We start from the raw sequence: 22,556 nt of genomic DNA, 5'->3' as shown, positions 1-22,556 counted from the left end.
CCCGTTTATCAACATACCATTGCCTGCTGTCCATCTCACAACATTTTCCAGGTCACGTTGCAGTTGCTCACAATCTTGTAACTTATTTATCACTCTATAGAGAATAACATCATCCGCAAAAAGCCTTACCTCCGATTCCACTCCTTTACTCATATCATTTATATATATAAGAAAACATAAAAGTCCAATAATACTGCCTTGAGGAATTCCCCTCTTAATTATTACAATTATTACAGGGTCAGATAAAGCTTTGCCTACTCTAATTCTCTGAGATCTATTTTCTAGAAATATAGCAACCCATTCAGTCACTCTTTTGTCTAGTCCAATTGCACTCATTTTTGCCAGTAGTCTCCCATGATCCACCCTATCAAATGCTTTAGACAGGTCAATCGCGATACAGTCCATTTGACCTCCAGAATCCAAGATATCTGCTATATCTTGCTGGAATCCTACAAGTTGTGCTTCAGTGGAATAACCCTTCCTAAAACCGAATTGCCTCCTATCGAACCAGTTATTAATTTCACAAACATGTCTAATATAATCAGAAAGAATGCCTTCCCAAAGCTTACATACAATGCATGTCAAACTTACTGGCCTGTAATTTTCAGCTTTATGTCTATCACCCTTTCCTTTATACACAGGGGCTACTACAGCAACTCTCCATTCATCTGGTATAGCTCCTCCGACCAAACAATAATCAAATAAGTACTTCAGATATGGTACTATATCCCAACCCATTGTCTTTAGTATATCCCCAGAAATCTGATCAATTCCAGCCGCTTTTCTAGTTTTCAACTTTTGTATCTTATTGTAAACTAGCTGATGTACCCGTGCTTCGCTACGGGATTCTCAGAAAGACTGACTTTGTTGTTTTCCTAACTGAATTCAACATAGGTCATTACAAAAACGTCATTAGGAATGTAGCGATTGAAAGCAATGTTATCATATAAAATACTCGATCAAATGAAAAACCTCACACTTTCTCACTTTCAACGAACAGTACTACGGTGCCGATCTAAGAGTCCAAAGTTCCAGAGCTGGAATAACCAGGTCGCAGACTGCCGTGAACACTCCTCTGTCATTATTACGTTAAATATGCACACTACTCATTCCAATCAGTGGCTCAGAGTAGGGATTGTATAACTCGAATACTATGATGAACCAGTGTGTTAAGTACCAGATATATCAGAAAATGTATGAACCAGAGGAATGGCATGCTAAAGAAGAAAGTTACCTTACACCCCAGCTACTTCCCACCAATATACAGGCAGGCTGTTACAGTAGGTACGACCAGGCGAGTTGACCGTGTGGTTAGCGGCGCGAACTGTGAGCTTGCATCCGGGAGATAGTGGATTCGAACCCCACTGCCGGCATTCCTGAAGATGGTATTCGGGAGATAGTGGGTTCGAGCCCCACTGTTGGCAGCCCTGACGATGGTTTTCCGTGGTTTCCCATTTTCACACCTGGCAAATGCAGGGACTGTACCTTAATTAAAGCCACGGCCGCTTCCTTCCACTTCCTAGACCTTTCCTATCCCATCATCGCCATAAGACATATCTGTGTCGGTGCGACGTTAAGCAAAAAAAAAAAAAAATGGTATTCCGTGGTTTACCATTTTCACACCATTCACACCAGGCTGTACCTTAAAGCCAAGGCCGCTTCCCTCACACTACTATTAATTTCCTATTCCATCGTCGCCATTAGACCTACCTGTGTCGGTGCGACGTCAAGCAAATTTAAAAAATCCTCGGTACGCTGCAGTAATCCTATCTATCGGGGATGAGAGGAAACAGAAGACAAAAAGCACATCACAACAAACAATGGTCAATGTAATGTTACTGTTGATAAAGTTTATGAGCTTTCTATATTGCAGGCCTTCAACATAAGTTTTCTTTCGACTCTGTGATATTAGGGTGTCTTACAAAATTATTCATATCGTAGACTGTAGTTCCTTATTCTCAGATTTTACATACCGATTTTCACTAAATTCTGTTTACCCATTTTCTCGTGACTCGGCGCTGATATGGACTTAGTAACAAAAATCCAAATTCATGAATATCTCCGACTATATGCGGTACAGTAACAATGTATAAGCATAAGTGATCGGAAATTTAATAACTTCTTACATAACTACTACTAACTTACGACATAACTAAAGTTATGTTAGTTATGTAGTATTTATCGATACGACCACTAATAACATAAATAACTTATTTGAGAATTACATTTCAGACCTTCCCCTAAATTACCATTTTACTCAGCGTGAATAAAATAATTTGCAGCCTAGAATGCAGTGGTTCTTCACCCGACATTACATACCGATTTTCATTAAATTCTCTTCAGCCATTTTATCGTGATGCGTGTACATACATACATACATACATACATACATACATACATACATACAGCCAGACAGACATTACGGAAAAGTAAAAAATGCATTTCGTTGTTACTGTGGACATTACCGATACAGAAATACCATTCTTTTCAAATTCTGAGCAATGTACAGACAAAACTCTTATTTTATATATATATAGATTACATTTCAGGCTTTCCCTTCAACTACAATTTCACTCAGTGCGAATAGCATTATTGATAGCCTAGATCATAGCGACCTATTCCCCGACTTTGTATACCAATTTTCGTGAAGATACGACCACTAATAAAATAAATATTTGACAATTAAATTTTAGGCCTTCCCCTAAACTACCATTTTTCTCAGCGTGTATAGCCTATATTGTAGCAACTAATTTTCCATCTTTGTCTAGCGATTTTCATTAGGATACGACCACTAATAACATAAATATTTTGAATTAAATTTCAGGCCTTCCCCTAAACTACCATTTCACTCGGCGTGATTAAAATAATTTATAGCCTAGATTGTAGCGGTTCATAACCCGACTTTACATTCCGATTTTCATTAAATTCTCTTCAGCTGTTTTCTCGTGATGCGTGTACATACATACATACATACAGACAGACAGACAGACAGACAGACAGACAGACAGACAGACAGACAGACAGAAATTACGGAAAAGTAAAAAATGCATTTTCTTGTTACTGTGGACATGACCAATACAGAAATACCATTCTTTTCAAATTCTGAGCAATGTACAGACAAAACTCTTATTTTATATATATAGATGTCATTGTTATCATACGTAAAATTTATTACTTCTTTGGCCTTAGTCCTCCTCCTCTATCTCGACATCATCCTTGTAACCAAAAATCTTTACATACTGCTCACTGAATACTTCTGCCTTTTGAAGATCATCCCATACACACTCCCCTTGTTCATTCATTATTCCTGGAATGTCCTTCTTGTGTCCTGTTTCTGCCTTAAAATACCTATACATACCCTTCCATTTTTCACTAAAATTCGTATGACTGCCAATTATGCTTGCCATCATGTTATCCTTAGCTGCCTTCTTTGCTAGATTCAATTTTCTAGTAAGTTCCTTCAATTTCTCCTTACTTCCACAGCCATTTCTAACTCTATTTCTTTCCAGTCTGCACCTCCTTCTTAGTCTCTTTATTTCTCTATTATAATAAGGTGGGTCTTTACCATTCCTTACCACCCTTAATGGTACAAAGCTGTTTTCGCATTCCTCAACAATTTTTTTAAACCCATCCCAGAGTCTGTTTACATTTTTATTTACCGTTTTCCACCGATCATAGCTACTTTTTAGAAACTGCCTCATGCCTGCTTTATCAGCCATATGGTACTGCCTAACAGTCCTACTTTTAAGACCTTCCTTTCTATCACATTTATTTTTAACTACCACAAAAACAGCTTCATGATCACTAATACCATCTATTACTTCAGTTTTCCTATAGAGCTCATCTGGTTTTATCAGCACCACATCCAGGATATTTTTCCCTCTGTTTGGTTCCATCATTTTCTGAATCAGCTGTCCTTCCCAAATTAACTTATTTGCCATTTGTTGGTCATGCTTCCTGTCATTCGCATTTCCTTCCCAATTGACATCTGGCAAATTCAGATCTCCCGCTACAATCACATTTCTTTCCATGTCGTTTCCGACATAGCTGACTATCCTATCAAATAATTCCGAATCCGCGTCAGTGCTACCCTTTCCTGATCTGTACACTCCAGATATATCAAGTTGCCTATTATCTTTAGAAATGAGCCTCACACCTAGAATTTCATGTGTTTCATCTTTAACTTTTTCGTAGCTTACAAATTCTTCTTTCACCAGAATGATCACTCCCCCTCCCACCCTTCCTATCCTATCTCTACGATACACACTCCAGTGCCGTGAGAAAATTTCTGCATCCATTATATCATTTCTCAGCCATGATTCAACTCCTATTACAATCTCTGGTAAATATATATCTATTAAATTACTTAATTTTATTCCTTTCCTTACAATACTTCTACAGTTCAACACTAACAATTTTATGTCATCCCTACTTGATTTCCAGTTCCCTGTTCCCTTATCACCGCTCCCTAGGCCATCCCGTTTCCCTGAATGTACCTCCCTCAGATAATGGTTTGTAGGAAAAGGGATAGGAGAAAGAATAAGGAAGTCTGGAGGCTAGATCAGGAAGAAATTAGACCAGGGGGGAAAAATTGAGTATCTAGGTGCAATAATTAGTAAGAATGGTTCTTGGAAATAACAGTGTAGGAGGGCTAAATTAAAGGGAAGAGGAGCACTTGCTGCAGTGGGGGTATTAGAAAAGAAATTTCCAGATGTTAAATACAAAATTCAGAAAACAGTGTTTAAATCACTGGTAATGGGCAAAATGCTATTTGGGGTGGAAGTATGGGGAATGGAGGAGGGCAGGGGTGAACTAAACCAGGTGGTGGCAAAAATGAGTAAGATCATGATGGACCTCCCGAACTGTACAGTCAATGCCGGTGCCAGATTAGTCTGTAAAGAATCGATGGAGGTTGAAATAGCTAACAGGGTGTTCAAGTGCTGGATTAGATTGGAGGAAGGGAAAGGTGGGTTATTAGTACAAGAAACATTTAGTTTTCACAAAGGTATGACAAATCAATGTTACTGGGTGAATAAGTGCAAAAGAAAAAGTTACAACAGATTGGATTGGGGGTATATGGAGATGTTTGGGGGGGGAGGGAGGTAGGAATAAATGGGTATGGGAAAGGATAAAGGGAAGACTACTAAATATAAAAAGACAGAGTTTAATAAGGGAATGTAGAGAGAGTCTCTTTATCAGTATTAAATAAATTGGTGGAAGTAATAAACCGAAGAACTGAGTTTGAGGGCAGAAGGGATAAGAGAGGTTTGTATTGGTGGATATTGGGAGTTCCGAGAAACAGGGGATGGGTAGGTAGTCAGAATAAGGATAGATGTGTGTTATGTGGAGAGAGGTGGGCGGACCTGCATATTTTCAATATAGTCAAGCTTAGGAGGAGGTAAAGATTAAACTACTAAGTAAGAAAGAGGTGGATAAGGTAGGGAAAAGCTACAAGATGACATCTTGGTTATGTAGAGAGTAGGGGAAAGAAACAAATTAGTGAAATTCTTAAATGTGGCTAGAGCTAGATTTCTAAGAAGAAACTGAGGGAATAACGAGGGTTGTTCAGCTAAAGTGGTTCATGCTGAGGGGGGAAGAGGGAAGGCACTGTGCTCAAATAAATGGGTATCCTCCCTGAGCTTATGCTGGAAGGGTATCATAGTGGCCATGATATCAGAAGAGGAGGCTGTAGTGTTAAGGGAAGGGGGGAGAGCACCTTGCCCTGTGGAATGGTGATCCGCCTGGGGCAAGTTGTTGGGAAGTAGATAGAGGAGTAGTAGTATGGGAGGGTGTAGTATATTTAAGACATGAGGAATACGAGAGTAGATGTGTTTATGAAACGAGCTTGTAACAAGGGAAAGCCTGAGAAAATTAGGTAGAAGTTGAGAAAATGGGAGGTTGAGTAGGCTCTGAGGGTAGTGTTATTTAAGAAGTTGGTATATAGTTTATCGTTGATGGCTGAAATGACGCTTAGTTAGAAGCTAGTGAAACAAAATAAAAATTAATTTAAAAAGTTGTGAGAAGTCTGAGTGAACTAATGGACTTGGAATGGAGAGAGAGAGAGAGAGAGAGAGAGAGAGAGAGAGAGAGAGAGAGAGAGAGAGAGAGAGAGAGTGTGTGTAAGTGAGGTGTGGGAAATAATTTGGTTTGTTCAGGTGTATATGTGCAAAGAGTATGGAAACTGTGAAAGTATATGATAGTGTCAAAAAAAAGTTTAAATTGTTTTAGGTGCGTTGATGAGGGGTGTAAAGTGATTGATAGTTGATGTTTAAGTCTTAAGTTTAATAAGATGGAAAGAAATAGGAAAAGTCTGAGCGAACAAATGTTTGGGTAAGAAAATGGTTTGATGTGTGTAAATGTGGTGCTGTAGATTGAGAAGACTGTGAACGTATTGACTTGGAATGGTAAACTATTTGTTTGTGTGTAAGTGCGGTGTGGTAGAAGTGGGGTTTTGTTTAGGATTATATGTGTGGAGGAGGTGATGTAAGTGAATGTGTATGGAATAGAAAATTATGAGTGTTATGTGGGTAGTGTAGTACAGTAGAAAGGGGTGGTATAATGAAAATTGTGAAAGTATGTGATGGAGAGTTAAAAAAGATAAACTGTTACATTAATGTAAGATGTAGCTAGTGGGAAGAGCATGAGAGAGGAGAGTGTGATGTATCAAGGGAAGAGGGAGGGGTGGGGACGTGATCCAACCCAAGGAAGTTAGGATTAAGCATGTCTACGTACACATCAGAAGAGTATGGCAGGCCGCGTGATGGGTCGGGTTTCCACCACAGGTGGCCTGCCATGCAAGACAGGCAAGGAACACACAGTGTCAGCAAATGTCAGTGAGATATTGTATCCGTTCTCACGTGACGAGGCTGGTGGCTGCGTCAAATCGGGTTGATGGGCGTGTTCCATACCGGGGCTGGCGCAGCGACCAGTCTACTAAATTTTTTAGGTGGTGGGTAGGAGTAGGTGATTAGAGTAATTTGAAGTGCGGTGGTATCTTGCATGTGTGCTGGCGATCTGCGCATGTATGGGATGATACTGAGTAGATGTAGAGGTAGTTAAATTAGTTAAGTAGTTTTAAGATAGATGTAGTGGCTATTTTTCTGTTTCGTTCTGTCTTTATTACCTGTAAGCCGATGGTGTATACTAGGGTGGGCAATAACGATATGTATGTATGTATGTAATATGACAAGTTAATGGTCTCCAGCAGATCACTACACATACATAAATTCATTATTGCATATACAAGCAAATGATAAACTTGAATGATGTAATGTCAGATGTCTGAACAAACATTCCGTACTCACTTCTTTTAGTAACTTCTTACATGATTTTCTCAATTTTGCCACTGTTGAGATTAATTCTTCCTTAGAAGATTTCAGTAAGGCATTATCTGCTGCTAGAATATCTAGAGACTCTTGTAACTCCTTTTTCTGGTCCTCAACTTTCCTCAATACTTTCTCTTTGGACTCCAGCCTATCAAAATAAGACAAGGGATTAAAAAAAAAAATTTCCAACACATAATCAAAACATTGAAGAACATGAGCAGAACCCTCAAGATCATTCAGAATAACTACTCTTCTACTATATTTCAGAGAGAATATTGCTGTACTGTTATGTTCAAACTTTGAAGTAGCTCAATAATAACAATAATAATAATAATAATAATAATAATAATAATAATAATAATAATAATAATAATTTTTCACATCCCACTAACTACTAACAAGACATCAGGAGTTTGCTGACAAACTCGTTTCTACTTCTCAGTTTCTTTAGGGATTGAGAATTGACAGTGAGAGGTTATTCTAGAAAGATTTTCAGTCTTCATTGAGAAAGTTTACAATAAAGACAATATCCACATCTTCATACACTGCTGTCTTCTATTTTTGTTCATCCTGTTATGTGTTCTTTTCCATTATGTTTGTCTTTGTTACTGTAGGTAAATTTCAGTACTTCATTAGTATTAGCGGTAGTCACTTCCTCTATCTGGACATCATTCCTGTAACCAACACTCTTTACATACTGTTGACAATACTTCTGCCTCCTGTAAATCCTAATGTATACACTCCTTGTTCATAAATGATTCCTGGAATGTCCTTCTTTGAACATGTTTCTGTCTTAAAGTACCTATACATACCCTTCCATTTTTCAATAAAATTTGTGACTGCCAATTATGCTTGCCAGCATGTTATCCTTAGTCTACTTTGCTAGATTCAATTTCCCATTAGGTTCACTCTGGGTGTAGATGGAAGCCTAGGTAGGATATTAGTTATGCCAAGTTCTTAAGCAATGCTCCCTCAGCAGGGTACATTAATTCTGTATATATATTTTTGAGATACAAAGGACTGTATCCGGGAATACCTGTGGATTTTTTTTTTTTTTTTGCGGGGAGGCGAAGTGGGAGAAGGAGCTAAATTTTAAAATATTGCTTTCTTTTACATTATCCCATGGAATGGCCAGGCTCCTCTAGAGCAAGGCTGTATTCTGTTGAACTAAAGCTAAAATCAGTAGGAGAATGGATTTCTCCAGTCCTCGGGTAGGACATAAAAGGTCATAAAGTACAAGGACTAGATGAGACATGTGTGAGTGTATATGAAAAGGGACCACATGTCGGGTATTGAGATAAAGGTACTGTTGTGTTCCATAATATATAACTAATATCATATAATTGAAGTGAATGCCTCCGAAAGAAATTAAGGCCTTAAATTAACATGTAATATTACAACATAAGATTTCATAACCTTTCAGTAGAGCTGTTTAAAAATTTGGTTACTTTGTGACACAAATAACTACTAAACTATTTGGAAGTTATGCTGGCGTTTACATTTTCATGTTCATCGGTAATCTGTCATAGAATTTTTTTTAACAAAAATTACTAACAGATATTATTTACAGTCTAATTTTTTCTATCGATGCTAAGTCTCTGAGGTTTTATGATTTGCAGAAGGTCACTGAAGACAACTAATTGCAACACTTCTGCACTTTATAAAATTTATCACATACCTTAATGATCGTTAATCACAGCCAGCATAAGATAGCGATATCAGTTATTCATGCTGAAGCCTGCGTTTTGGGCATATTATACGTCCTTTCACCGTTTGATCCCTATGTCTTACCTCTCCACAGTAGCTGCAGGTGGGTGAGACCTCTTCTTTGGAAAGAATTTTCTTGGAGTTGTTGGTTTTCTCTGATGAGCCTTACTTGTTTTTTTTAGGCATTACACTTTTTGAAGATGATGATGGTGTAATTATGGGCAGAGGAGGAGAAACATAAGCCGGCTCCGTAAGATTTTTCACTTCAGGTGGTTGGTGGTGGAGTTGTTGGAGCATGGAAAGATGTTACAGCAGGACATAATACAACTTTTTAGCTGCAGTCGCTTAAGTGCGGCCAGTATCCAGTAATCGGGAGATAGTGGGTTCGAGCCCCACTGTCGGCAGCCCTGAAGATGGTTTTCCATGGTCTCCCATTTTCACACCAGGCAAATGCTGGGGCTGTACCTTAATTAAGGCCACGGCCGCTTCCTTCCACTTCCTAGGCCTTTCCTATCCCATCGTCACCATAAGACGTGTGTCGGTGTGACGTAAAATAAATAGCAAAAAAAAAAGAAGTACAATTTTTTTATCTTCTGATACGAGGGTTCTCATTTTTTCATGGAGAAACATCTGTCTATCGATGCTAAGTCCCTGAGGTTTGATGACTTGCAGAAGGTCACTGAAGTCAGGCGGTGGAACTTCTGAAAGAATGGTGTAGGGTACTTCATCAGAAACTATGAATTTCTTTGTTAACACTACAGCAGGGTGCTCTTTCATATACACAAAGTTGTATCTGGGCTAACTGTGGAATGTTTTTCATTCCAGCATGGAACTTGTTTTGCCAGTCATAAGTAGGAATTCTTACATTTCCGGATTCTGTGCCAACAGCGACAGGAATAATGAGCTAGAAATCTGACAATTTTCACAGGCAACATTAATTACATCTTCAATAACTTCACTTTCATTTTTCCAGAATGCTCTCTTGAAACAACCAAAATAGGAATCAGGTTAAAATTTTGTGTGCACCACTGGCAAAAATGAAATTTTACAACTGCTGTTCATTCTTGTCATTAGTCTCCACACGAGGTCTCTCAATAAGAAGTTGTTTTTATTTTGCCCAACACAGTTATCAGCATGGAATTCTAAATGCTCCTCACCTACTGAAAAATTTTCCAAGAAGTGATGTACAAGAGATAAGACAGTATTTACTCCTTTACCCACAATATAAGTTCCTGGGATAATGTACAAAACAAATTTGTTAAGTGGTTCACACCCTACACCAAAGAGACCCACTTTGTAGCCTGTAAGAAAGAAAATGGGTCCAACTTGTTTTTCCTCCTCATAAATAATTGGCAGTTTCCCTATTACAGTTTGATTGCTTCTACAAGTCATACAAAGATCAGTCTTGGGTTTCTGAACTACTATGTTACTGCAAAATGTACGCCAGATGGAATACCAAGACGAGAGTGATACAGGAATTCTTTTTACTGATTTACACCTGTCAGAGTATAATGTATGAAGTACTTCTTACACATGCTGGTTGGGAGAAGCATGAGATCACTTCTTCGTTTTGTAGGGATCCGGCCTGGCATGACAAGTGCATTTTGTTCACTGAAATTATTCATAAAGTTCACAGCATGTTTATGATCATCAAAAGGAGTACATTTTATCTGAGAAGTCTTTAATAGGTTTCGGTGAATTTTAGGCTGCACCCCTTTTTCTTGAATTGTTCCTTTTTTTTTTTTTTTTTATTTTAGCCTCTTAGAGCCACAAGCGAATACAAATTGAAAAACTGACTGACACACCTCCTGCCCTCTGAAGTGATAAATTGTATAAGTTTCTTTCCTGTCATAATTTTTTCTCTTAGTAGCTGTCTTCATTGGCTGGTTTTGTACTAATGCATTCATCGCACGCATCATTAATACAAGGTGGTGATTGACATGTTCTCCACAATTGCAATCCAGTTCCTGACATTCTATTCTTGACAAATGAATGAAGCTTTTGAAAAAAAGAGAAGGAAAAAAACAGTGCAAATTCTTGTACAGCCACAATCCTTATTTATAAATTCTTTAACCTTCTCCATATATTCGGAGGCTGTTTGAACTTTGGTAACATCATGTAGAACATTTACATCCACATCAACAGCGTCCTCCTGCAACTCGTCTCTTGCAGAAATTTCAAAAGGTTCACTTTCCTCAAGCCAACGGCGTAGCCGTGTTGAAACACCGGATCCCGTGAGATCTCCGAAAGTTAAACAACATTGGGCGTGGTCGGGAGTTGGATGGGTTGTCACGCGCTGTTGGTGGGGGTAAGGGAATGGAAGAGCGGAAAGGAACTGGCCACCCTACCGTACGTAAACTCCGGCTCAGGAACGCCTCTGCGGAGGTTCGGACCGCCTTCGGGCAGAATAACCCTTACCTACTTTCCTCAAAATCACTATCCTCACCAGAATTTTCACTTTCAAACTCGAGGGGTGCACTGAAGTAATCCGAAATAACATTCGATAGTTCTGGCAGCAATTCACTGTCTTACCTACTTTCCTCAAAATCACTATCCTCACCAGAATTTTCACTTTCAAACTCGAGGGGTGCACTGAAGTAATCCGAAATAACATTCGATAGTTCTGGCAGCAATTCACTGTCTGTATATTGTTTTAAAGCTTTCACAACAACATCTGTTGCATAACTAGGTCCTGACATACTGCTATTACTCCTTATTTTGGAACCTGGTCTATTTTAAAACGTTTTAAAAAACTTAAATACACAACTATATGAATAATAAGGAGAACACCACACTTCTCCACAGTATGAAATACACTGAAAGACTGCATCGGTATCGGAAATGTTTGGAGTAGAGAGGATGTTTATGAAACCTATTACCTTAATTAAAAGTGCCCAGCTAGGGTTTTTTTATCATAAGATAAGATATCCGAGTCATGTTATCTTATGGTCGCGCAGCTATGAACGCGAGCAAGTAAGTGTGTGGACCCTCGCTTACGATGCGAAAAGTGGTCCCTTTTTTCAGTATTAAATCAACCTCATGTTTCAGCAGTGATGATTGTCAGAGGGCTTTTAAATTCACGCAATGAGTAGATGATAGTTCAAGCAATACATGGGTATCAAAAATGAAAATTTGACATTTTACTCCCTTTAGTGGTTTTTTACAATTATTTTGTGAACTGTTGACCGAGAAGTGGTCCCTTTTCTTGCGCACGCACACATATTGTCATATTGTCAGACTTCCTCTAGTGCAAGGAATGTAAATATACTCCATCGCTGGGTGTAGCATCACCAACATTTTAAGTACAGTATGAATATCCCTAACACAGTTGTTTGGATCATAACCCCACCCTGCCCATGTGGCCTGTACCAAAAAAAATGTTGCTGTTGCTGATGCCATTGTGTTTCAGCCCCTGGGAGCAGTAGCATACAGCCAAACGAGGAAAAACCTGTATTTTGGGTGAGCTACCATGGTGTTGACAGCTGGAACTGAAGTTATGTCGAAGCATTGGTGGCATGGGCTAAGTTGTCGTTCTCTCGGCAAAGTTAGCGACGCTGGATACAGCATTGACAGGACTCCAAGTAAGAAGGTGCAAGTTGAGGGTGTTTTTTTTTTTTCTTCCGTCTCAGGAAGACTGTGAGTCACAAGAAGCATCAAGCCTATAAAGAGGTCATCCCCAACTAATTTTTGTTTCACGAGTTTGATTTTTATGGTATATCCGTGTGTAAGAATTTTATGATGAGCCAGAGCACTATTTAGGGGGAGGAGGATGTACCAGTTTACATTTAGGGTTGTGTGTGGAAAGGGAAATCGTTGTTCTGCAGATTATTTTTTTTTAAATTATTATACTAAAGAAAACTGAGTTTTGATACTACGCAGACAGATGTAAAGAGGGACTGTTTGTGCACCCTATGAAAGGAATGGCTCTTTAGTTCTTATGTCTCACTGGTTTCAGAAGCAAGTCATGTTTCCAGTGTCATGCAGAACATCAGAGAATGTGGGAATAACACCAGAAAGAATGTTGGGGTCTGACATGTGTTAGTGTGTTCTGATAATTGTCAGAGGGTGTGGGAACATTACACCCTCGTGGTAAGAATGTGAGCAGATTGCTCTTTAAAATCCTGCATGTGATTGGTCGATTGGTTCCCTTCTTTTGGTAGGGGACGCATACAAACTGAAGGGGGGTTGTCTTCATATTCTAAGATGAAAAGCGAGTGTTGTCTAATCTCATCCTGATCCTCCGAGAAGATGACGTGTCTGTTCTGCTCTTGCTCCGAAGGGGCAGTTCCGGCCTAAGTTATACGATAATGTTTTATTTTCTTTAGCATGTCTTAACCTTTTCAGTTGCAGGAATTTGACAGGGCAGTTTTGCATTTTTCATTATGTAATTTAGTCAAAAAATGCTTTTCAGCACTGTCACACATTTTTATTTGGGAGCAGGCAACTTTACCATGTAAATCGTAATGTAAAAGTGATGTCATTGTATTTTTCCTTGTTGCCTGTCTCGGTAGAATGGGGCTCGCCCACTGAAGTAAAGGAATCTTCAGTTCCAAGGTAGGCTTTTAGTTTGAGGGTTCATGTCCTTAGAATCCCCTTGATGTTTGTTTGTTCACTTGTATTTTCAAAATTACTAATGTTGAATCTCAGTTTTAGAATTGTCAAATTCCTTTACATCACCTTTAAAACTGTCTGCGTTCATTAGGTACACAAAACATCACCCGAGTTCTGAGAGTAGGGCTACCAACCCTTCTGTGCCTGCAAGCACAGCCATCATTTGGGTCACCTTCAATTGTTTCTTAAAGTAATGTCATTGTTTCATAGTCCTAGACTGCAAGAGTCATCATATTTGTGAGAAGACAACAATTTAAGGGTAAAAATCAAAAACAAACATAAATTGTATCTTCAAACCACTTTCTGAGTGTTGACAAACAGTGTAAATGTCTATTAATATGGTTAAGCTATGTGGTTTCTAAAATTATTTTGAAGGTTAGGATGTTATTTAATGGAATTAAGGAGTTATGTTTAATAAATGATATTTTAAGGAATCTGATAACCTTATTTGAGAGTTCAAGCACTAACAGTTTACGATCCTGGCAGGGTTGTCCAGCATTCTTCTATATATTCTGTTGTCCATCCATTCATCCTTGTTAAGCATATTTTATTTATATTCCCTTGCTTATTTATTATATTACTGTTTTTATGTGTATAATAGGGTGACCCTTATTTTCCAACTTCTAAATTTTTGAACACTCACCCTCCAGTTTCATTTGAATGATTCTAAAACATTCCTATACAAAATTTTGTTGAGATTGGAACATTCTAACTTGTGCTGACTTGAGCGCAAAATCACATGAAGAACAAGTCCGGACTTGCCACCCAGCTCTGAGTCAGGCCTGAGCCTATCAGTATGAGCGTTGTTATGGCACATCAATCACAATGCCAGGGAATGTGTGCTTTCAATAGGAGATAAAAAACACCAAATAACTGGACACAAATTACCATCAAATAGACAAGTGCTTGAAATTTCATTTTATAACATATGGGAGGTAAAATTAACTGTCAGTGTAAGTGATGTCATGAGTGCATTTTGGGAGAAAGCAAGGATTCCGACAAGAGCTAATCAGCACTGTTCACAAAAACGTATTAACTTGTATTCAGAGTGGAGAAAATTGCAAAAACCACAAACAAGTGTGAAGATATTTTTACACATCATGAAGAGGAGTTTAGAAATAATTTGGACAATCTATTTGATATTGCACATGTGAATGTTTTAAAAATGATGCAGTTGGAAGAAGACAGGATGTTTTTACTTCAGCAGAGAGAGAGCTAGGACATCAAAAGATACCTTGCAGGAGTAGACCAAAAACATGCAGATAAGGAAGAAAGAATGAGGTAAAAAATATTACGAGAAGAGAAAAGGAAAGAATAACAGTGTGCAGCGTCTCCATCTTTTCCTGTACCTCCTCCATCATCATCATCTGAAGATTGATAATGTATTTCTGAGTTCAGATGAAATCAATGTTGGTGATATTTTAGGAGAGACTTCTCAGAGTACATCGATGCATAATACTATAAGGCGTGGTACAAAAAGTTTTATTACTCCTAAATTAGTGGCTGCTTTGGATAGGTGCCAGCTGAGTGTAAGAGAGTCTGTATACATCCTTCAGGTGACAGCAAAGGCACATGGCCACAATACCAAAGAACACTCTATTAATAAATCTGTTCATCATCGAATCAGACATAAGGAGAAAAGAGAATGTTCTGAAACAATCAAATCTGTTTTCAAGAATGATATACCTGCAATTCTTACTGTTCATTGGGATTGTAAACTGTTGCCTGCAGTGAATGTCAGAGACCCAAAAGAAGACAGACTTCCAATTGTTGTTACATTTGGAGACAGTAAGCAGTTCACTGGGGTTCCAAAATTACAGAATAATTCTGGTAAAGAACAAGTGAACATTGTTTGGAATGCATTAATGCATTGGAGTATAGAAGACAACGTACAAATTCTCTGCTGTGACACAACTGCGTCAAACACTGGACATTTTTGTACCAGGCAGTACACCTCTACGCCGCAAATTTAAATCTTCCGCCAATAAATCCTCCTCTACCAGAGAAATTGTGAACTTTTAGAACTGTATTAATTCATGAGTTTTCTCAGAAGAGGTCTCTACTATAAATTTTGGGATTACAAAGTTGTCTATACTGTGTGGATTTCAACGTGTTTTGTTTTCTATGGATCAAGAAGTGTGGACATTCGCTAACAAATGTCTCTACCCAAAAAACTATGATCATGCACCCTGGTGCGAAGTGAAGGAACTTTTGTTGAAGAAATTTTGTATTTATAAGTTTTGGTCTTTACTAAATTTTGTTCTTTCATTTGTGGGTTGGCAATATTAAGCTTTCTTTCCGCCTGTTTTGAACTTAGCCAATCAGTAATTTCTGTAATTAATTTTCCACCTATCAGAGGTTTCTTCGAATTTCCATGTTTAACTCTTAGCTACCCAATAAAGTTGAGTGGGTGTGCCCTTATTATTCATGAAAGGTCTCGAATCTTCCATGAGGATTTAAAAACTGCTGATTTTCTCGGCTCTTCGCCACTTCAACAACATCTAGCTTAGTGTATGGAAGTATAGCAGGGGGCGGGAAGCGCCTCTTCCTTCGGGCAGCAGCTCTTCAACAAGATAATGGCCGTTTAACATCTTTCTTTTTTCCTTGCTAGCTCAGCAGTTTAACCCGCGGGGCAGGTTCGAAACCTTTAATATGTAACCTATAACTTAAAACATGTAAACCTTTTCCTATCTTGTAAAACTTCATTTATCTTCAACAGTAATTCGGGGATAGAGAGTGCTTTACCCTCTCAAGCTCCCCTTCATTTTGAATTTGAGGTGACTACGTTTTCGTAACTGTTTTTCTCTTCCTTCTTAATGTGTTAAATTTATTTTGTATACAAGTCACCTCCATAGATTGGGATTAGCCCCTGTGCAAAAGGCATAGTGCCTCTTAGGTTTTAAAATGTGTATTTAGGAGTGCTAATTCACGCCTCCATTCCTTTTGCATTTTGGGCCATTTAAATTAACCTAGTATTTGTCCACTAAGGCCTGGTAGAATGGGTACAAGATACCCCTGCTTCTTTGTAAATGTGCCTTGAGGGCAGTTTGTAGGTCCGTTTATGGCCTTTTGATAGGCTTGAAAAATTGAGAGCAGGTCGGCTCCTTCTTGTATTTTGGTAAGTGCCTCAAGAAGGCCTGATTGTGTTAGGTGGGAGCAAGTGCTCCTTGTGTGAAGGGGTTTTCTGCCCTTTTGATCAAATGTGTACTGTGGTAAAGTGGAGCTAATAGCTCATGGAATGTAAAACTGGGGCTTGAAGCCCAGAACGTGTAAAGAACCCTGAACTTGTGTTTGAGTTTGGAAAATCGTACCTGATTTTTTTGTTTTATTGTTATTTCACCTAGTGAAAATATGTTAAATTGCTTCTCAATCTTGACCTTCCTGGTCTTGTACCTTATTGTTAGTCGAAGTCTAAAACTACTTGTTAAATCTTGTTAAGTTTTGGTATTTTGTGAAAATATAACCTTTAGTGAAATTTTAATGCATCTTTCGGCTTTGTAATTAGACCCATTCCAGCTCGCACCTTCTTTCACCTCTGCTGATCCACCAAAACTTCAGAACAATTTTAATGGAGCCTGTGTCTATTTCAACAAAAATCGGACAGGGAATTGTTTCTTCGTGCCATTATCACATACATGAACTTAATTTACGATGTTTCTTTGAATGTAAAGTACGTGATATAACATGCAGTCCTGACATACCACTTTTTAAACATTTGAGGGAAAGCTGGGAAAATGTTAATATCAATAGTTTTCAAAGTTTCAAAGAGAATGTGGAAATATTTTTAGTGAGTCAGAAATTAAAGAAATGTTAGCCTTTTATCTAAGTCAATTAGATAAACCAACACAGAGGTTTTTGGCAGGACACACTGAAAAAAATAAAAAACTCTGAAAATATGCCCTCCTGGGGTGATGCAACAAGCTCGATGCATGGCAAGAGAGCTATTTATTGTTTAGAAATGTTTCTGCTAAGATCACAAATTAAACTTTCCAGTATAAATGAAAATGCCTTAAGAGATGTCTCTGTGTTCATTATAACAGTTTATGTCAAAGTGTAGCTTCAGTGCAGTGCAGCTGTAAAAGTTCCTTGGCAAGATCTCTGCTTCTTAAAAATTCATATGAAAGACGAGATTCCACAATTTCAAAAAAGAAATTTAGTCACCATATGTGGTATTTATCAGAAAAATTGTCCGTCCTATCACTCTTTGATGATAAGGTAGGCATAAAATTCAAAATCAAAATGCTAGGAAATTTCGCCCGAGAAAATCTACACATGGAAAACAGATATATTCCTCCTTGTGGATAATTGTTTGGACAATTATACAGTAAGTTTAATTTTATCCTAATTACCATTCTTTAATTTTTAATTCATTAATATACACATCCTAATTTAATGTTATCTTCATTTTACTGAAAAAAATAGAGGGCTCTGTGTCAAACAAAAGCAGATACCTGTTCTTTTGCCTGAAGATTGATACTATATTCAAGAATGTCCCTTCGACATGGATGAGCAACACTTCATATTCAGAAGCTCAAAGCAGAGTTATGGAGTTGAAAGCTGCAAATGCCTGTGCTGAAATTGGTGTTAAATTAATGCAAGATTTTCATGGACAAGTGACTGTAGATGAGGAGCAAAATCGTGTTGTGTAGTGTTCAAGTACATCATCATACCTGCCAACTTTTAGAAACCAAAAATAGGAAGATTTTTTTATTCTTGGATTTCATCACATATATTCCAATATGGGCTAGGTGAAAAAAGGTCAAGATAAAGGGCATACATATCTACAGTTACAATGCGAATTGACCGTAAAATTTCAAATCTTAAACTACCAAAACATAAAAATGGTTACAAGAAAATGTACCTAATCATTCTCATTTATGACACTTATACGAATAATAATATGTATGTCACACCGACACACGCAACAAAATGCATAATATCGTATTTTCTCGTGTAATTAACGCACTTTTTGACGAAAAATACAGGCGAAAACATCGGATGCATAAATTATTCAAGGAACTTACAAGATATTTACAATTCATTTACATTTGAAAGATACATCAAATATAATATAAACACAATTGGCTCAACTCGTTTGCGGTTATCGTCATTTAGCGTGAGATTTTTTTCTGAAAATTCAAATAGGGTACATCAGGTAAGTTAGACACGTGGGATTGAAGTACCGACACTGGAAAATTATTCCTATTACGAGCTGACAATACGATCAGGAGTGAAATAATCATGAACTAATAAAAGTACAATTCATGTAATGTCATAACAATGACATACCGGCAAAGAAAAAAATAAAATTGTCCAACGCGAGAAGGGCCGGGCATCGAAGGAGGGACCCTGCTACATTACCCCAAACCGTTCTTATCCAATCTTGTACGAGTGACGTGTCCATCCACCCTTCTTCTTGAATACGAATGTGGATCACTCGCGGAAATTTTGCTTTAGGCATTGTTTTTCGTTTTAGATCAATGTAAGGGGTAAGCTTTCTGACATCAGCTGTTACAGCAAGCATTGAAGTACATCGTTGTTTTTTGCTTCTGGTAGTGCATATGATAACACTGTACGTTCCTTTCTTATCAATTGTTCGACTTCGTGGCATATGGAAACTGATTGGCGTCTGATCTGCGGTTCCTATAAGGGAGATCAAATATTCCTTCACTTTACGCTTCTCAATCACAAAGCGATGAAAATGGTTTAAATCATTCGTCATTTTTTGGCATGATGATGTTCTTCGCCGAAGAGGAAGTCCATTTCTCTTCATAAAATTAATCAAGCCTCGGCTAACCTTCAAATCCGAGACACTGATTCTATTTGCAGCGGTTATTTCATATTCTTTAAAATACTGCATTTCGTCAGAAATTGCTTATCCAACATTGCGTAACAAAATCATATATTTAAGCAGATCCTTCTCTACTTGCGGAAACTTGCCGCTTTTTGGTCCGCGAAATGCTTTGTGAGACTTGTTGGCAGCTTAAAGTGCACTTTTGTTACCGCGGTAGCGCAAGTTTAATTTGGTTATTGAATACTCGCTGCCCTATTCCCGTATGTTTCGGCGTAAATGATCACCTCGAGTTAGTATGATGCAGTATTACTGGAATACCGGTACTGTGGACTGACAAACAATTTTGAGATCACAGAATGTCCTGTACCCAAAACACTCTTAAAACTAGTGCAGTGGGATTTCCTGCCGGCTAATAACAGCACGTTGCCCTATATTTGGAATGCCCGCTTTCGCAATAGGAAGCCTGCTACTTGAGTAGTTGACATCTTTATTTCGAAACGCATCCGGAGCTGCGTGATGGATCTTCGAAGTTGTGGGTGCGTCAAATACGTGAACATATCTTTGGGCCCAAAAATATTGGGATACTTAAATTATGCAAGGGCGTTAATTACGTGAAAGAATATTGTAATTTCTTTATCAGACGGTAAAATGAATGGAAATTTATGGAGTATCTCTGAACACTTGGAGATAACGTTTGTTATATTTTTGGCCATAACGAGAAAATAAAGTACCTGAAACTATCACCGACACAACCCCCTTAAAAATATTCAACTCATTAAAATTATGCACTTAAATACTCAAAACTACCACATACAAAACAAGTCTATATGTCCCATACATTATTAACATACGACTTTGGCAGTGGGGGGAAAGCATACAAATGCAAGAAAAAAAGGGGCCTAAAACTCCGATGAAACTACGCCAGAAACGATGTTAACAGCGCACGAACAACAATAACAAACTCATTCGTTCATCCCGATTAAATGAGTCGCTAGCGCACGCCAGCCTGTCTTGCTTGCAGAACAATTGCAGCCCCGAATCCCCAGCTGTATAAAGCGCACACGCTGCTGTGGTGAGCGGGAAACATGATACACGAAAGCGCAAGACAAAACACTCACGAAATAAAGCATCAAATAAATACTCTTGAAAATGAGGTTTCGTAAATTACACAAGCACATAAGAATTTATCCTAGGGCAAGAGTATTGGCCGTACCAGAAGTTATATTGGTAAAAAATAGGAAGAAGTAAAAATAAATCAGAAGGGTTGGCAGGTATGCATCGTACACTGTACCCAGATTGCAAGAAAGGAACAATGAAAAGAAAGTATCCACAAGAATACTAAAAACCATAATACAGTCTAAAGAGTGAAAATGTACTAAATTGTAATATAAAATTAGATATTAAAGCTACCTCTGTGGATCAGCGGTAGAGTGTCGGCCTCCGGATCCCACGATAGCGGGTTCAAACCCGGCAGATGTAGTCAGATTTTTGAAGGGCGGAAAAAAGTCCATTCAACACTCCATGTCGTACGATGTCAGCATGTAAAAGATCTCTGGTGACACATTTGGTGTTTACCCGACAAAATTCATTAAATCTCAGCCATAGACGCCCAAGAGAGTTTCGGTGTACTCGGTCTGCCATCTAGTGGGGGCCTAGAGTAAAACGGAACGTCGAAATTGACGAGCAGACAGCCAGATGGCGTCAAATTGAAATGTCTGCACACGGTAGCTGAGGCCATACGATTATTATTATTATTATTATTATTATTATTATTATTATTATTATTATTATTATTATTATTATTATTATTATTATTATTATTATTATTATTATCATTAGATATTAAACATGTATCAATAGCTTTCCCACTGACATAAAACTACAACACTTGTATCTTAGAGGTGAAGCTTCCACGTTGTGCAAAATTATTTAATTTATCCGCAAGGCTATTGAAATCAAGAAACATCCGAACAATATGAATTTACAAGGAGGATATAAAATCAGTCATTCTTGGATGCCAATCATACATAGAGTAAGATATACAGACCACAACATAAACACGCAGATCGAACCTCCAATTATGTAATGGCGCGGCAAGCCCCACTACCTGGCTGTGACACATACTGTACCTTCCAGAATACTCATTGCACCTATTTTCAAGTTCCAAGATATTAGACTGCAGGCTTTCGGCACAATCTGCCATTAAGACCAAGTCGTCAGCGGCAAGCCCCACTACCTGGCTGTGACACATACTGTACCTTCCAGAATACTCATTGCACCTATTTTCAAGTTCCAAGATATTAGACTGCAGGCTTTTGGCACAGTCTGCCATTAAGACCAAGTCGTCAGCATAGGCCAGACCGCTTACTACATTTCCACCTAACTAACGTTTTATACCCTTCAGCAGATGATCCATGTAAACTACGAACAACAAAGGTAAAAGATTACAGCCTTATCTAACCCCTGTAAGTACCCTGAAGCAAGAACTCATTCTACCATCAATTCTCACTGAAGCCCAATTGTCAACATAAATGCCTTTGATTGATTTTAATAATCTACCTTTAATTCCATAGTCCTCCAGTATAGTGAACATCTTTTCCCTCGGGACCCTGTCATATGCTTTCTCTAGATCTACGAAACATAAACAAACTGCCTATTCCTCTCGTTGCATTTTTCAATTACCTGGCGCATACTGAAAATCTGATCCTCACAGCCTCTCTGTGGTCTGAAACCACAATGGTTTTCATCCAACTTCCTCTCAACGACTGATCGCACCCTCTCTTTCAAGATGCCAGTGAATACTTTGCCTGGTATACTAATCAATGAGATACCTCGATAGTTGTTGCAATCCTTCCTGTTCCCTTGCTTATAGATAGGTGCAATTACTGCTTTTGTCTAATCTGAAGGTACCTTACCAACACTCCATGCTAATTTTACTACTCTATCAAGCCATTTCATCTCTGCCTTCCCACTATACTTCACCATTTCAGGTCTAATTTCATCTATTCCTGCTGCGTTATAACAATGGAGTTTATTTACCATTCTTTCCACTTCCTCAAGTGCAATTTCAGCAACATCATTTTCCTCCTCCCCATGAGCTTGGCTGTTTGCAACACTAC

The 22,556-nt window shown here is 38.2% G+C and overlaps 1 protein-coding gene across 3 annotated transcripts in view; it reads right to left on the bottom strand.

The window, feature by feature from the left end:
- Positions 1-22,556, bottom strand: part of LOC136864143 (uncharacterized) — a 624,111-nt gene that overhangs the window by 439,872 nt on the left and 161,683 nt on the right. For all 3 annotated transcript variants that reach the window (XR_010859277.2, XM_067140781.2, XM_067140790.2), the window contains exon 8: positions 7,305-7,473. Coding sequence is in view for 2 of the 3 variants with exons in the window: in XM_067140781.2 (XP_066996882.2) it covers positions 7,305-7,473 (169 nt within the window). In the remaining variant the exon portion in view is untranslated. The remainder of the gene's footprint in view (positions 1-7,304; positions 7,474-22,556) is intronic.

Source organism: Anabrus simplex, chromosome 1 (genome assembly GCF_040414725.1).
Source record: "Anabrus simplex isolate iqAnaSimp1 chromosome 1, ASM4041472v1, whole genome shotgun sequence".
In the NCBI taxonomy this organism is placed as follows: domain Eukaryota; kingdom Metazoa; phylum Arthropoda; class Insecta; order Orthoptera; family Tettigoniidae; genus Anabrus; species Anabrus simplex.
Note: the sequence above shows the minus strand (reverse complement) of the source record. Positions and strands in the feature narration are given on the sequence as shown.